The sequence below is a fragment of the Podarcis filfolensis genome (assembly GCF_964270895.1).
Source record: "Podarcis filfolensis genome assembly, chromosome: 12".
NCBI classification, from domain to species: domain Eukaryota; kingdom Metazoa; phylum Chordata; class Lepidosauria; order Squamata; family Lacertidae; genus Podarcis; species Podarcis filfolensis.
In genome coordinates, this window is record NC_139614.1 from 13,434,177 (window position 1) to 13,451,846 (window position 17,670).

General features: G+C 44.6%; 1 protein-coding gene across 1 annotated transcript in view; it reads right to left on the reverse strand.

The window, feature by feature from the left end:
• Window positions 1–6,189: 6,189 nt before the first annotated feature.
• LOC310746418 (collagen alpha-6(VI) chain-like) overlaps window positions 6,190–17,670 on the reverse strand; it is a 61,205-nt gene continuing 49,724 nt past the window's right edge. Inside the window, exons 30-35 of the mRNA XM_083580133.1 lie at window positions 15,749–15,822; window positions 14,290–14,804; window positions 13,518–13,614; window positions 10,304–10,978; window positions 7,555–7,651; window positions 6,190–6,860 (exon numbers count right to left, since the gene is read on the reverse strand). Coding sequence (XP_083436259.1) covers window positions 6,857–6,860; window positions 7,555–7,651; window positions 10,304–10,978; window positions 13,518–13,614; window positions 14,290–14,804; window positions 15,749–15,822 — 1,462 coding nt within the window. The 3' untranslated portion in view covers window positions 6,190–6,856. The remainder of the gene's footprint in view (window positions 6,861–7,554; window positions 7,652–10,303; window positions 10,979–13,517; window positions 13,615–14,289; window positions 14,805–15,748; window positions 15,823–17,670) is intronic.

Here is a 17,670-nt window from a genome sequence, read left to right on the forward strand (position 1 = left end):
GACTACCCTTCAGAAACTGGGGGAGGTGATGGCGCTCCTCCCCCCCATTCATCTACATAACAATACCCCGACCAATGCCTAACCGCCAAACCACGGAAGTTGTGATGATTTGCTATGAGGTAGGCGAAAAAACCAAATGGCTGGTCCCAGTTTACCAAGTGGAAAAATTCCTACCAGGCCTCTTAACGGCGACCAACTGAAGTCCATAGCAAGGTCAAAAGAGAAACCTTGAAGGGTGGGTGGGTGGGAAATTCCCCAGCTGATCGGTGGCAAAAGAGGACACTCCTCTGCTGCACTTGCCTTAAATGTGGCAAGCCACACCCCCTGAGCCAGCCTATTGGCTGGCCGGGGGATGACGCGGCAGAGGATTCCCCTGATCGCGCGGGGCTGGAAGCCAGCCTCCGCGTGAGTGTTGGGGGCGTGAAGTGGCTTTCTGACGCTCACCCTCAGGTTCACATTTACCTGGTGCAGATAGGCAAGGTGCCAGGGGTGCCTGTTGAATGGTTTCTTTAAATGTAAAGGTTCTTCATTGTTCCACCCAATGTGTATGTCTTTAAGGGGCCAGAGCAAGGGCCAGAGTAAAATAACGAGACCCAGCTTTACAGCTGTGAAACATAGCAGGTGCTGCTGAGTTGTATTTGATTAAGCTGTGTCAGCAATTGGGTGTAGTATATAAGGAGCAGCACCTAGCTCTCCCATTACCCTGGGGGATGGGTTGGTGGTTGGGTCATGTTTGTTTGTTAATATATTTAGTGTAAAAGGAGTTTTTGTTTTTGATTATTAAAACCTTGTTTGAGTTATTTTTGAGTCCCTTTTTAATGCATGGTCTCCCCAGCAAGCTCTCTGCAGTGCTACCATACTGCAAATAGCCAACAGTGCCATCTGGTGCGGGGCAAGGGGAACAAGGCCCCCCCCCAAAAAAAATTCAGGGAGGTTCCAGGGAACCTCTGCAAAAGCCATCCATGTGGTTACAGCAGATTATTAAATTAATTCATTTATAGCCTGCCTTTTGGCTGTCTAGCAGTAGCAATCATAGGACCCTACTCCTAGGGGCCGAGGTCTCTTCAGCCCCCCTAAATAAAATATTTGAGGGGTTTCCCCCAGTAAATGGTATTGCCATTCAGAATGGTGTGTCTGGGCCCCATCATGTGACCAATTATGTAGGGCGGAGCTTACCTGAGCCCTCTCCAATATTTTATTCAAGTTGGCACCCCTGAAAGCAGTGTGTGTGTGTGTGTGTGTGTGTGTGTGTGTGTGTGTGTGTAATGTGCTAAAACCCGTAAAGAACATTTGAAGTTTCCACAAAATCCTAAAAACTGCAGGAGGGAGATCCAGACATTATCTTAATGCTCTCTCTTGTGCTGTCTTCCTCTATTTCTCTTTTACACACCCACCCACACCCACACACCCAGTGCATTTCCAAATATCTAGCAGAAAATAGGAAAAGTGATGGCTTTCTCAAGATTAAAGTAAATCTCATCCACAGGAACTCATGTGACACTGCCACACAATAGTGACCTGGTCCCAAGAGGGCATATTCTGTGAACATCTTTAAAACATGGCCAGAGTTCTGAAAGATTCTTGTTTAGACTAGAAATGGCGATAGCTGCAGCTTAACAGTCTACTTGGTTCTTCTCCTAAGTGTTCTGGGCTTCCTTTATCACCTGGAAGGCATTAAAAGGAAGACAAAAACAAAATCAGAAATGAAATGTTGCTGTTTAATCCAGTGTCAGGGCTTCTCTGTTCCTTGTTTACAAGAAACAGTACGTACGCCTGTTAATCTGGTGTCTACACTGCAAATGTTCTTTTTATTTGGTACTATGTAAATCGCCCACATGTTTGGTCTGCTGCTGGTGTGACATGAATCCAGTCATCTACTTTCTAGAATAGCAATATTTTCGCATGTGGCTGTGTTACTTGGGGACAACTGGAATACACTGGTTGCAATACCCACCCCCCACTTAAAAAAGACACTATTAAAGTGATGACACAGTTATACGTACCTCCTTTAGAACACTCAAATAAATAGATAATACAGATGTGCTTTTACTGCATTTCTATTCTTTTATAATTGCAATCAACCAACTATATTGTTGAAAGCAGAATGAACTGGATTCAATCTCAATACTGCTACCAATAGTGATTGTAAAGGTAAAGGTAAAGGGAACCCTGACCATTAGGTCCAGTCGTGGCCGACTCTGGGTTTGCGGCGCTCATCTCGCTTTATTGGCCAAGGAAGCCGGCATACAGCTTCCGGGTCATGTGGCCAGCATGACTAAGCCGCTTCTGGCGAACCAGAGCAGCGCACGGAAACACCGTTTACCTTCCCACCGAGCGGTACCTATTTATGTACTTGCACTTCTGACATGCTTTCGAACTGCTAGGTTGGCAGGAGCAGGGACCGAGCGACGGGAGCTCACCCTGTCATGGGGATTCGAACTGCCAACCTTCTGATCGGCAAGTCCTAGGCTCTGTGGTTTAACCCACAGCACCACCCATGTCCCTCCAGTTGAGAGTACCAGGTGGCAAACAACCAAACAACCCTAAACATAACCAGCAATTTCCCCATGAATGTATGCTGTTCCTGACGCCTCGGAGCCCGCTGTGTTTGTGGAGACAGGGGCTCTGGTGATCTGTCCTGCTGCTCTGGTTCCTGTGCACTGACCCACCATCCCCACGTCTTCCGCTTTCACCCCGTACTTCCTACACCAACCACTCCTTCCTCATCCATTGCTTGCCCCAGTGTTTCCCAGTCCGGGCTACACCCTTTGCCGCGATCCTCTTCCTCTTCTCCATAGTCCTTCCAGAAGAAGAAGAAGAGTTTGGATTTGATATCCCGCCTTCCACTCCCTTTAAGGAGTCTCAAAGCGGCTAACATTCTCCTTTCCCTTCCTCCCCCACAACAAACACTCTGTGAGGTGAGTGGGGCTGAGAGACTTCAGAGAAGTGGGACTGGCCCAAGGTCACCCAGCAGCTGCATGTGGAGGAGCGGAGACGCGAACCCGGTTCCCCAGATTACAAGACTACCGCTCTTAACCACTATACCACACTGGCTCCAGTTCATGACACTACCAGATCAGGGATTCCACTGAACACTGCCAGCAGCTGCCCCCTCCACACCTTCTTGTGTATGTCCAGTCCAGATGTCTCTGCCTCCAGCAGCCCCTATCGTGGGCCTTTCTGCCTTCCATTCCACGAGTCCCAGTGATGACCAGCCACCACTTATCCTGCACTGTAACTCACACTGCTGTGAGGGTCCATATAAGGCAGTTTCCCATATTTCGTGCTCAGCCATTTAGCTATTGATCCTCCTCTGGGTTTGAGGACATTCGTAGGGAAACCAAATTGCTTGTTTACAGAGCTATTGTAAAAGGTAAAGTGTGTTCTCCTTCATGGAGAGCACGTGTTGCAGTGGGGGGTAACAAGACACCCCACTGTTGCTGGGCGGGTCTAAATTTGTTGACCACTGTTGCGATTTTGCTTCCCTTGTCGTTGGGAAGATTTTGATGTTGCCATTCTGTGATTGACAGCCAGAAGCATTAAAAGCCTCTGCGTGCAGCGTTGAGCTTCCTCTTTTTGCTGCGCGCATTGGATTGCCCTCCCTCCCTATTAATTAGGGTTGTTCGTGTTGACCTTGCTATGCCTGTCATGGGGCCGTCTGCTTTTGGGACAGGGGCCCAGTAGGAATTTTGTCCAATTGGCTGATTGGCTGGAGCCATTTGGTTTTTGCCTACTGCGTAGCAAATCGTCACAACTTGTAAGGTTGCGGTTAGGCATTGGTTCTATGAATTGGTTGGTGGAGGGGCATGGATTGGCTGTGCCTGCCCCTCTAATGCTGCTGCTGCAGGGGTTTTCTGTTAAAGGAACCTGGGGGCTCACCATGTTTTTGTCCGAACCCCTGTCAAGGGGCTAGGGCCACGCAAGAGCCCCTGGGAGCATTTGGGGGAGAGCTGAGAGAAGGTCCCCTTCTCCATCATTCTCCCCAAAATGTCTTTCCCTTTCTGACTTCATGGTTGTGTGAATATCAGGCTGTCCCCATGCGGGGTCAGATAGTCATAACCAATGCCTAAGCAACCACTCACATTTTGTATTTTAATAAAGTTGTGGCCAAAATTATGCCAAAAAACCTTAAACAAAAACTCTGTGTGAATTGTGTTTTATTGGGGTGGCTTGGGGACCTTGACACGCAAAAAGGTAAAGGACCCCTGGGCGGTCAAGTCCAGTCAAAGGTAAGTATGGGGTTGTGGCGCTCATCTCGCTTTCAGGCCGAGGGAGCCGGCGTTTGTCCACAGACAGCTTTCTGGGTCATGTGGCCAGCAGGACTAAACCGCTTCTGGTGCAATGGAACACCGTGACAGAAACCAGAGCGCACAGAAACACCGTTTACCTTCCCAACGCAGCGGTACCTATTTATTTACTTGCACTGGCATGCTTTTGAACTGCTAGGTTGGCAGGAGCAGGGACAGAGTGACGGGAGGTCACCCCGTTGCGGGGATTCGAACTGCCAATGATGTACAAAAAGGGCTTGCTAAAACATTTTTTAAATGTGTTGATACACAATAAAATTAGTACATTTCAAAAAGTAATTACAAATGGATGTGGAAATGTGGAAAACTGAACCTAAAACTGGGGGGGGGGGGAGAGAGAGCCGCTGCGAAAACTGAAAATTGACAGATTTTCAACACAAGGTTCTTTGCTTTGTGCTGCTTACTGCCCTGTAACTGGAACTATGATAGCTTTTGAATACTGCATGACTATTTAACAGCTGGCTCTTACCAAACTGACTGAGTGCCCTAACTAGTGCCCTAACTAGTCATTTACTCACTTAGAGACATCTGTCTCCTACAGTTGTCATTTGCTCATCAGCCATATCCTCAGTACCATGTGTTATGGCTTAACAAGGCAGCTTTATTACAACAAAATTCCAAAGAACAGTGAGCGGAAGAAAAGTGGTTTCAGACACTGGTTCCAGAAACGCTTGTGCAAGAAGAATTTATTTCAACAGGTTCCATAGTTCCATAACAATTTTCCTCTTTGGTGTTGAAGCTCTATAGACTGAATTCTACTTTTCTTGTGCAATGCTCTAGCACAGGCAGAGCCACTCTGAAACCCTCCAGATATGGTCATAGCTGTCAACGTTTCCCTTTTTTTAAGGGAAATTCCCTTATGCCGAATAGGATTCCTTGCAAGAAAAGGGAAAAGTTGACAGCTATGGATATTGTTGGGACTACAACTCTCAAAATCTTTCCTGCCTAGGACTGATGAGAATTGTAATTCTGCAACATCTGGAGAACGGCAGATGTTAGCCTGAATGATGTCTGCATAGGCACAGAACCTATATGTGTGCCTGTACAGAAGGCATGAAGAAGACATCTATAAATTTGGGACATGTTTTTGTTTTAACTTGTTCCCAAATGATCCCAAGTTAGGGGTGAGCCATGGGGTAGCTAAGTTTGCTGATGATACTAAATTATTCAGAGTGGTTGAAACAAAAAGGGGATTGTGAGCAACTCCTTAGTAAAGGTAAAGGGACCCCTGACCATTAGGTCCAGTCGTGGCCGACTCTGGGGTTGCGGCGCTCATCTCGCTTTAGAGCAACTCCTTAAAAACCACCTTTAAAAACTTTTAACTAATACGTTCATTTTCAGGCACATTTTCCTCTACGAAATTCCGTAAACATTGGTTGCAGAACTATACCACAAATTTTGGAAATGGGCAAATTTTGAAAGATGACTGTGTTTCAGTTCTCAAAATTGTTTCAGAATTTGATCATTTGGCTTTAAATACAAACTGAAAGGAATCCCACCTCATCTCTGCTTGAATGACAACATACAGTGTGCTGGGTGGAACAAATTGAGATTGTTTAGTGTGATGGATTATGGTTTGTTGCTCCCAAGCAAGCTATTATCTCAAGCCTGCAGCAAACCACAGCACAAGTAAACAATAAGCCAGGATTCCTAACTTATCCGATCTTACTTGAACCACAGTGTGAATGATCAGTGTGCTGGCACAATCCACCTGTTTGTTGTTGCTTCACTCATCCCTTTGCATGGGTGGGTAAAAATCAGCATTGCCCAGACTGATGTCTGGACTCTGGTTTGTTCCTCTCGAGCAAGTCAGGATTGAAAGCCAGCAACAAACCAGAGTGAGCGTGAACAGCTACCTGAATAAAGAGATGCTACAGAGAAGTCCATACCAGCAACAAATTTGAGTTTAATGATTTCATTCCATTCATGGCCATCAGGAGGGCAAGTACAGGAAAAGAGATACTTTGCTGGGGGGTGGGGAGGGCGGAATGAAGCAATGGGGGAGCAAGAGACAACTAGAGACACACAAGGTGTGGAATAAGGGAAATAAGAAAATACACGATGAATAAAGGTTCGAAAGGGTCAGGTTGGAGGAGAAATGGCTGGCTGGAGATGAAGAATGGGCAAATAAAAGTAAGGAATCGAAGGAGAAGATGGGTTTGGGTATTAGGCTAAAACACAAGAGGCACAAAATGGCATGAATCAGTGCAAATATTGAAGTGTTTGGAAAAACGGAGGTTATTTATACTTTTCATGGAATGATAAAACATTTAAAGTGTGTGCAAAACTGCTTTAAGTTGAGTAGAACTTTCAAGGCATTCTGTCTGTCAGAAGATATGGCCTTGCTAAATCTTTGGAAATGAAAGACCACATATGAAAAAATATGAAGACGAGAAAGAGGATCCATTCCACGAACTTCATACGCCACATCTGGTTTCCAGAAAACACAGCCATTTAACAACAAAAAACCCAAACTCATCACCATTGATTGCAGCTGACTAATGGTGAGAAGTCAGTTTTCTCTTCAATGCCAGGTTGTCCTCTTTCAGTCATCTGAAAAATATCAAAACCAGACATTGCGGGAAGATGAACAGGAAAATGTAGGATAGCCTTTGGTTTGGATGATGTTTTTGGATCCCGTCCAAGCCTGCTTTCCAGGTCATGTGGCCAGCATGACTAAACTGCATCTGGCGCAACGGGACACCGTGATGGAAACCAGAGCGCACGGAAACGCCGTTTACCTTCCCGCCACAGCGGTACCTATTTATCTACTTGCACTGGTGTGCTTTCAAGCTGCTAGGTTGGCAGGAGCTGGGACCAAGCAACGGGAGTTCACCCCATCTGGGGATTTGAACCGCCAACTTTACGATCGGCAGGCTCAGTGGTTTAGACCACAGCACCACCTGCATCCCAAGCATAATGTCGCAACCATTAGCTATAAACAGTTCAGATCTGAATGATTGGATTCTTCTTCCTCCCGTGAAATGGATCAACAACTCTGGCCCACTCCCTTTGTTCCTCTCCTATAAGTGAATAGTCCCCTTAACTCCTGTAGAGAAACCTGCAGCCCTGTACTTGGGGAAAATCTTGACGCAAGGGCAAAAACCTACCCTCCATTCCCGATACTACGTGACCATGGGGAAGGATTCTTCAGGGAATGCAATGCATACATACACACCTATTTGTTGATGATGAAGGGCATTTTTCTAATTTATAATAATCTTTACAAATAAGTGGCTGGACTTACATGAGACTGAGACTCCTTGAAGTGTATCTCGATTTTTGAGAGGTGACCTTGTTACATTTTGTTCGGAGTTCAGCTGGCGGATAGCTGTTGATTCTACCTGTTGTGACAAAAAGACACAGGGATGAACCTTCGCAAAGTTTGGAAATAGATTTTGCCATGATTAGGGTGTATTTTCATATTTCCCCTCCTGTCACCAGTGTGGTGTAGTGGTTAAGAGCGGTAGACTCGTAATCTGGGGAACCGGGTTCGTGTCTCCGCTCCTCGACATGCAGCTGCTGGGTGACCTTGGGTTAGTCACACTTCTCTGAAGTCTCTCAGCCCCACTCACCTCACAGAGTGTTTGTTGTGGTGGAGGAAGGGGAAGGAGAATGTTAGCCGCTTTGAGACTCCTTCAGGTAGTGATAAAGTGGGGTATCAAATCCAAACACCACTTCTTCTTCTTCTTATACTGAAAGTCCTAATGATTGCATCTGGCCCTGGCCCTACACCAAAAGAGTTTCCAGTCCCTCCCTCTAATTCTTTTAGCTCACACATGCAATTATTCTTCAATATCCTGTGTCAGGGACTGTGCTGAGGAGGGCTGCACAGTCTAGGAATGGTGGGAGCCTCCCCCTCCCCCTGCTACCGATCAGGATCCTGACTCTTCCCAGGAGCTGTGGGACAGTATAGATTTGGAACAGTGGTTTGCAGAGGGACATAGTTCAGAAGACAAAAGTTGGGGAGAACTGGGTGGTGAACGCTTAGAAGAAGAAGAACCAGGAGAGAGAGAGTTAACAGACTCCGGTTCGTTGCAAAGTGTCCAGCCGATCATTCCGAGGTCACAGAGATTAGATAAGGTAGCTGCACAGAAGGCACAGTGGTTGCGAGATCAGGTTGCAAGACGAGGAAGTAACCAGGGTGACTTGGGCGGGGGAGTGGGTGTAAACCTTAACTGGGAGCACCTTTACTCTGAGAATGGGCTCTCTGTTCTTTCGCCGTGATCATTAAAATCTCTTTAAATGGTAAGAGACTATTTTTGCTTTGTTCTGCTTATCCATGGCCAAAGGAGGGGGGAGCCGCTTCCCCGAAGGCTGACATCATGCATATCTCTGGTTATTGTGAAGAAGGAATGCGCGGAAGATATGAAACACTTTAGGGGAGGTAGGAAAGGACCCATTTTGTAAATGGTTGCTGGGAAGAGATTTCCTGAGTGGGATGGAGTGGAACTACTTGTAGTTTACTGACAATGGAGGTGGTTTCATGCTTATCTTTCAAAGAGAGAGGCCCTGGGGATTTTTATCTGTGTAGGTTGTAGGCCATTCCTCTGTAAGTCCTCTGTGGGAAAAGCTGTTGCATATGCTTAAAGGGACTGGTGGTAGCATCTATCCTTTTTTTTAAAAAAAAACAACACCAGAATTCTTGGGTGGACGCTTTAGGAATATTTTTGCATTTTGTTTTCTTTTTGTTATCTGGTTTTTAACTGATTGTAGATATTTTGTATTTTACATTTCAATACTTTTAAAATATACGAAATGATGAAAAAATGCAATAAATAATAAATAATAAAATTTACCGCTCAGTTGTGATTTCTGCTTAAGATTTCTATGCCGTGGATTCACAGACGGGGGGCTAATAATTTATTGCTATAAAATGGGCTCAGGGTCCTCAAAATGGTTTAGATCAGCCTTTTTCAACCTGTGGGTCCCCAGATGTTGTTGAACTGCAACTCCCATCACCCCTAGCTAGCAAGGCCAGAGCTCAGGGATGATGGGAGTTGTAGTCCAACAACATCTGGGGACCCACAGGTTGAGAACCACTGGGTTGGATGCTACACGGTGTTTATTTCACTTGCCACGCAGTGCATGCTCTGCCTTGATGCTTTTATCATCAGAAACCATCCACCTGTAGTTTCAGTTCCCATTTACTGCTTGCAGCATAACTGAGTGTGGATTCTGTCGGTCCACTATTACCCACCCGGCCTTGCTGCTGGTATGCCAAACTTCATCCCAGTATCACCCTGTCTTGCACAGGAGGGTCTCTATTTTCATCAGTGGAATGTCTGGTTCTAGTGTCCTAGAACTTCTCCTGATCATGAGGTAGCTAGGAATGAGTGGGTTTCTTGTGGGTGGAGAAGAAAGCAGGATCACATTTCACCAGAAGAGAGAAGAGAGACAGAACAGTTGTGAAGGAGCATCTCCACCCCCCATCGTTCAGCCCGGACACTGAGGTCCAGCTCCAAGGGCCTTCTGGTGGTTCCCTCACTGTGAGAAGTGAGGTTACAGGGAACGAGGCAGAGGGCCTTCTCGGTGGTGGCACCCGCCCTGTGGAACACCTTCCCTTCAGATATCAAGGAAATAATCAACTATCTGACTTTGAGAACACATCTGAAGGCAGCCCTGTTTAGGGAAGTTTTTAACGTTTGGTGTTTTTAATATTCTGTTGGGAGCCACCCAGAGTGGCTGGGGAAACCCAGCCAGATGGATGGGGGTATAAATAAATAAATAAATAAATAAATAAATAAATAAGGATGCTGTAAGCAGAGAAAACTGTTCTCTCGCCTCTTTTCCAAGTCTGCTGGCCAATCAGAACAGTAGAGGGCCAGACCAGCAAAGAGACACTCAGGAGGCCATGATAATGTCTAATCTAGCACAGAGAGGTATGGAGAGCCCAGAAGATTTCCATAAGTGTGCTGCAGCAACAGAACAAACTTAAAAACAACAGAGAGATGGAAAGCCGCGAGCTCTTTCAGAATCACGTATCGACAACTTACTCCGAAGGAGGTATAGAAAGGGTTTCAGGAACCTAAGCGCGTATTCCAGTTCAGGCTTGTGAATCCTGCCAAGCTGAATCAAATGCTGCTCCACGGGTCGACTTGCCAGCTCCTCAAGTTCTGTGCCATTGTACTTAGGTCCCAAGGAAAGTACCAAGAGGGCATAGCCTTGGCACTTGGCTCTCAGAGACGCTTTCTTCAACACTTCCTTATCCCAACGACTCGTTTCCCCAGCGGATACAATGATGAGAGCCTTGTGTTTCCTCGGGTTGGGAGATGCTGAGAAAACGTTGTTGATCGTCCACTGGATGGCATGGCCAAGGGCAGCTTCTCCATCCAGCTGTTGAAGGCATTCCCGGATATGTCTTTTCATTGACTGCGTCTTGCCGTAAGTCACCAAGTCGAACTCTTTTTTTGCCGGCGGTTGCTGTGTCTGGGGCTTGAAAGCTGGCGCAGCGTGGCTTACCACAGCCACCCTGTCGCCCACAGAAGAAGCCGCGGGCTCAGAGGAGACCTCAAAGGCGTCAAGTGCGCTGCTTAAGAATCCTTTCAGTTTCTCAAATTCGCTGGGATTCATTGCCTGTGAGGTATCCAAAATGAAAGCCGTGTCCACATATCCCCAAGGCGGAAGAGCTCTTCTGGTACGTTTGCAGGCAGCATTTGGTTTGCATTTATCTGGAAACGAACACATGTTTCAGACATCGGTTTACAAACTACACAATGTGGGATGTGATACATACGCAGCAGTCAAGTACAACATTCCTTGTTTTCCTAGAGTGGACATGTGAGGGAATGTTTGGTTCAGCCAGTCGAAAACTTCCTGTTTCCTCCTGGCTGGGACATACCGTATTTTTCGCTCTATAAGATACACATTTCCCCCTCCAAAAATTAAGGGGAAATGTGTGTGCATCTTATGGAGTGAATGCAGGCTCCTTGGCTTCAGCCATAGCAACGCGAAGCCTCCGAAGCGCAGTGGGAGCACTCCTGCCATACTCCGGAGGCTTCGCGTTGTTTTCACTGAAGCCTGGAGAGCGAGAGGGGTCGGTGTGCCCTCCAGGCTTCAAGGATAGCCACCTGAAGCCTCCGGAGCGCGGCAGGAGCTCCCACTGCACTTCGGAGACTTCGGGTTGCCTTCACTGAAGTCTGGAGAGTGAGAGGGGTAGCCACCTGAAGCCTCCGGAGCTCCCGCTGAGCTCCGGAGGCTTCGGGTTCCTTTCGCTGAAGGGTAGGTGCCCCTTCAGCTAAGGCGCAGCACCCCTTCAGCTAAGCGGGAGGAGAAATGGAAGGGGCTCCGTTTCTTTTGCCACTTCACTGAAGGGGCGCTGCGCACCCCTTCTTGGTCTCCCCCTCTAAAGCAAGGTGCGTCCTATGGTCGGGTGCGTCCTATAGAGCCAAAAATACGGCACTTCCTTTGCATGTGACTAGAGGTGGGCGTGACCTTACCTGTTCAGGTAACAAAAGGACAAGGCACGCAGCTCTCTCTCTCTCTCTCTCTCTCTCTCTCTCTCTCTCTCTCTCTCTCTCTCAATTCCTTCTACGTTGGACCAGCTTTTTAGCTTGAGATGCTCTGTTGGTTTTTCAGCCAACAGAGAACACTGGGATCATTCTTTCATATGGGGTAGAACCACATGCATATACTTCGTAACTAAGTTTCAGGGATCCAACTGTGAACTGATGATGTGAGTAAACTTCTTTTATGATCTTTAAAAAAATTGTTGTGTGTTCTTTTAAGAGGGATATAAGGGAACTTACCAGGAACCTAATAGTGAGAGGCTTACACAAGCCTGTAACCAGCTACCCGCTGTGTGTTTAAAAGGGGAATGTGAAACTCTGCTAAGTAAAGGAACTTGCTAGCGCAAGTTAGGAAGGATATTAATAAACAATATATCCTCTGCTACCTCCCTGAACATTCCCACACACAGGTGGGTAGGCTGCCTCTTGGAAACTAATGGAACGCTCCAAGAAAAAGGAAATAATTCTCCTCAGGATTGAATTGGCTCACAGCCTCCATTGGGTAAGTGCTGAGGAGATTGAGTTACATTCCTTTCCAGTGCTTGGCTGGACTCAGAGTTGTTGATATATCTAGATATATTTAGATAAATATTCATATAAATTATAAAATGTCAGGGTTGGGTGGTGTACAAAATTTGCAGAAAGCGTAACATCCCATAAAAATGGTACAGAATAACCATTGTGACCATTCTTGCATTCTATCAACACTGGGAACTTTGATTATCTAAAGTCTCCCATGCACTCCTATACTCATTATTTGAGAGTCACATTTCCAAATATCGAGACAATTCTTTCCTTATTTTAATATTACCCATGTCAAATGCAACCCGTGAAAACTCGTTCAACACCCTTAAACGAGTACAAAATTTACATCTCTCCTATATCCCAATAGCATATAACAAGCTCAGCAATTTAGCAATAGAAGGTTCTGCATTGCAAGATGTAAATTGGGACAAGTTAGCCAATGATTTCATGAGAAGGAAATGTTGAAGAAACTCGCTTGAATATCTGTTACTATTATATGAAAATACTTGAATTTAATTCATTTTGTTCCTTTTAAATAAAGTTCATTTTTGGATGAAAAGACATCTTTTCTATCTCTATGTCCGTATATCATTAATTTTAAACAACAGCTCAGTCAGTAGAGCATGAGAATCTTAATCTCAGGGTCTCAAAGTTGTGGGTTCGAATCCCATATTGGGCAAAAAGATTCCTGCATTGCAGGGGGCTGGACTAGATTATTCTCACGGTCGCTCCAGTACTACAGTTCTATAATTCTACTGTTTAATCGTATAATAGCCAAAAAATCAACCTAAAATCAGTGAATCTAAATAAAAGTTTAGATGCGTTTTTCTTAGTCACTCCTCTGGCTCACTCATCAACTGTTTTAAAATCAGTAACGCCCCCTGGAAATATCCTTACAATAACCACTTGATTGCTCTTTTTCAAAACCTTTAATCAATACTACATTTCTGGTAAGTTTAACTTCCATCGGATGCCTCGATTTTCATCGCGTGCCAATTTGCATTACCGTAAGAAGGGCGTAGTAGTCAGACGGTTTGCTCATCAACCCTCCTTCTCACAGAGCTTTTCTCCTAAAACACCAGAGATTTCTGCCAAGCTCTGTCAGTCTTATGGCTCAGCATGATCAAATAAACATGTTTCTTGAAAATTATAATTGCAAGAAGATTATGCTTTGTACCGTAACAAAGAGTGCAGAGCTGGAGTCCCCGTAAAAACAATGTGTAATCTCCTTTGCTTGGAATGTGAAGGGCTTGAAACTGTCCGGAATCGTCCATCTAGAAAGAAAAGATGCAAAGGAGGAGAAAAAACTTCAGGTAGTAGTAGTAGTAGTAGTAGTAGTAATAATAATAATAATATCTTGTGAACTGCCCTGAGACCTGCGGGTATAGGGTGGGATAACAATAACAAGATTTATTCCCCACCCATCTGGCTGGGTTGCCTCAGTTGCTCGGGCCGGCTTCTAACACATATAAAAACATAATAAAACACCAAACATTAAAAACTTCCTGATGCAGGGCAGCCTTTGGGTGTCTTCTAAAAGTTGTGTAGTTCTTTATGCCTTATGCATAGGAAGCTTCATACAGCAACAGTGTTTTGTGTTGTGTAGGTTCTTATGATGTAAGCAACGGGCCCCGCCTGCTAGCCTGCTCCCTAAAATATCACTGGTTTGCTCATTTCTATATATAGGGTGCCTACATTCTGCATGGACTGGTTGCATGACAACATGTGCAAATGGCTTTAGATACCTACTAGGTCCATAAATTACCATATAGCATGTATTCAACACAAATAACAGTGACAATTTGTTTATGACAAATGACAGCTGGACATATAAAGGGCCCCATTACATCGTCAGTAGTTTAGGGCTTCATCAAACCTGGCTACCATAAATACAGAGCAAAACATAATCGCCAAATGCAAAAGAAGGAAAAGACCATAGTTCTCCTCACCGCAAAGGAACGATGGAGCTGGGTGATGTTATTAAATGCAATGACCACCGGAAGGATTTCTAAGGCACTATATTCAAGGACAGCTGTGTTGAAGGAATTTGGATCTGCAGTCTGACCGTGGCTGAAAAAGACAGCAACTTTTCTCAAGTTAGCACCTTGGAGAGTTCTCTTGAAGGCATTCCTGGCCACAAACCTCATCGATGCACCCGTGTCCCGTCTGCTTGCTGCTCTCTGGTAAGAAAGTGCGTTGAGCTCTTGAAGCAAGCGCTCCTTGCTGCGGAAATCTGAGAAGCGGATCAGATAGCGGGTGCTAGAGCTGTAGGACACAACGCCCACCCTGGCTCCCACAGGACAGTTGCTTTCCCTGATTCTGAGGTCCTTCACAATCGCTATGACGATCTCCCTCATTCGGTCAAACATCTGTGGCGTGGTGTCTTGAGAGACATCCAAAGCAAACATTAATTCTGTGGGATATACCGGGCATTCTGGCATCCCTAGGACAAAAGAGCGGATGGCTTATCGAGTCAGACACCAGATTTCCAAAGGTCAGGAGACAAAATAATAATATATAATAATAATTTGTTATTTGTACCCCGTCCATCTGGCTGGGTTTCCCCAGCCACTCTGGGCAGCTTCCCACAAAGATTAAAAATACATTAAAATGTTACACATTAAAAACTTCCCTGAACAGGGCTGCCTTCAGATGTCTTCTAAATGTCAGGTAGTTGTTTATCTCTTTGACATCTGATGGGAGGGCATTCCACAGGGTGGGAGTCACCACCAAGAAGGCCCTCCGCCTGGTCCCCTGTAACTTGGCTTCACGCAGTGAGGGAACCGTCAGAAGGCCCTCAGCACTGGACCTCAGCGTCCGGGCAGAACAATGGGGGTGGAGATGCTCCTTCAGGTATACTGGGCCAAGGCCATTTACGGCTTTAAACGTCAACACCAACATGTTGAATTGTGCTCGGAAACGTACTGGGAGCCAATGTAGGTCTTTCAAGACCGGTGTTATATGGTCTTGGTGGCCGCTCCCAGTCACTAGTCTAGCTCTGTGTTCAGTTCTTCTTTACAAAATGGAAATGCTTTATTTTATTTTTGTAGTTTAGAAAGTACCGTATTTTTTGTTCCATAACACTTTTTCCCTCCTAAAAAGTAAGGGGAAATGTGTGTGTGTCTTATGGAGCGAATGCAGGGGGGACGCAGGCGGGAAAGGCCCCCAAGAGCCACACACAGGGATGCATACAGGCTCTGCTCAGCGCTCCCTTTAAATAATTTTTTTCCCCTTGAATTCCCCCTCTAAAAACTAGATGCGCCTTATGGTCAGGTGCGCCTTATGGAGTGAAAAATATGGCAATCTGCAAATCTTTTCAAAATAAATTAATAAACAGGGGTGGAGAATTCTCTTAGCTTTCCAAGGCATGAAGGAAGTACTTCCAAGTCAGCGTGAGGGCAGCCTAACAGGAAAAATGCTTGAAACTGCTCCACACGATGGAGCAGCAAGATAGTCTCTGTGTTGCAAGTTCACCAACACCTCTACAAAGGCAGAGGTTTATCAACCGTGAGCAGTAATGTTAGATGGCGCTGTGAAGACAAACCGCACAGACTTGTCCCCACGCCATTCCACATGGTAAACTGATATGTGCAAAAAGGATTCCTAAATTGGGGAGTTGCTATAGCAGGGGTGGGAGATGTTTTGCAGCCAAGGGCCACATTTTTTTCCGGGGGCCACATACTACAATGAGGACATATCGTGCAGTATCTTGGGCCAGACAGTGAGATTCATCACTCAAGCACCTTATCAAATGCGTGAGCATAGTTGGCTGTTTAAGCATTCATTGAAAGAAGATTGGGAAATGTTTATTGAATATATGGGGGAAACTGTGTACAGCTGAAAACGTTGGCAACATTAAGATAAATTCAACAGTGTAAATAAGTTTTGATAGAAATAATAATGGAATACAGAATGGTTTAGTTTATATAAAATATGCAGGGATTTATGTTATGCAGAATGAACCATGGAAAGAGAAGGGAAGTCACTGATATTTTAAGGTTGTTTAAATGAATATTCTAAATTTAATTATTTAGAATTTAATAAAAATTAAAAAAATTAAAAAATAATTAAAAAATTAATATAAAAATTAAAAATTAAAAAATTAATTAAAAAATATTAGCATCATCATGTACTTCTAAATAACCAACTATGCTCTTTTTAAAGAGCATAGTTGGTTATTTAGAAGTAAATGATGATGCTAATATTATCATTAGGGTGGTTTTTTTAAAAAAAAGTTTTTAAAATCCATTGCCTCAGATATCATACAATGCATAATTATACAAAAGAATGTTTACAAAACCATAACAAGTACAGTGCACAACAATTTACTACAGACAAAAAGAGAAAATTCACAAATGTACCACATAAATCCACATAACAGCTGCAGTATAATGTTAAGTGCCTACCTTGGTAACAAGCTAAAGGAAAGAGAGAGAAAATAATATAGCATCATTAACAAGAACAACAACAACAACAACAACAACAGTTTATTATTTATACCCCGCCCATCTGGCTGGGTTTCCCCAAAAGATTATTAAAAACACAATAATACACCAAACATTAAAAACTTCCCTAAACAGGGTTGCCTTCAGATGTCCTCTAAAAGTCAGATTGTTGCTTATTTCTTTGACATCTGATGGCAGGGCGTTCCACAGGGCGGGTGCCACTACCGAGAAGGCCCTCTGCCTGGTTCCCTGTAACCTCACTTCTCTCAGTGAGGAAACTGCCAGAAGGCCCTCGGAGCTGGACCTCAGTGTCCAGGCTGAACGATGGGGGTGGAGACACTCCTTCAGGTATACTGGCAAATTATGTAGCAAATGTTCAAGAATCTCTTCTAGTTATCATAGAATGCTTCAACCATTATTTTACAGAAATCCTTTTGAATGGAATCACGTAACAATGGGGTGTAACTCCGAATGTAGAGGGCATTCGTGTCACATCCAATTTGTGCATTTAAAGCACATGATGTCCCCTCAAAGAATTGAGGGCACTGTAGTTATTTAAGGGTGCTGGGAATTAGAGCTCTCTGATGGGTAAATAGAATTCCTAGTATTCTTGGGGGTGGGGGGTGGGGAGCCATGGCTGTTAAAGTGGCATATATGTGCTTTAAATGCTTTACTGTTGTTAGCCGCTCTGAGCCCGGCTTCGGCTGGGGAGGGCGGAATATAAATAAAATTTTATTATTATATTATATTACATATTACATATTACATATTACATATTACATATTACATATTACATATTACATATTACATATTACATATTACATATTACACATTACACATTACATATTATATATTATATGTTATATGTTATATATTATATGTTAT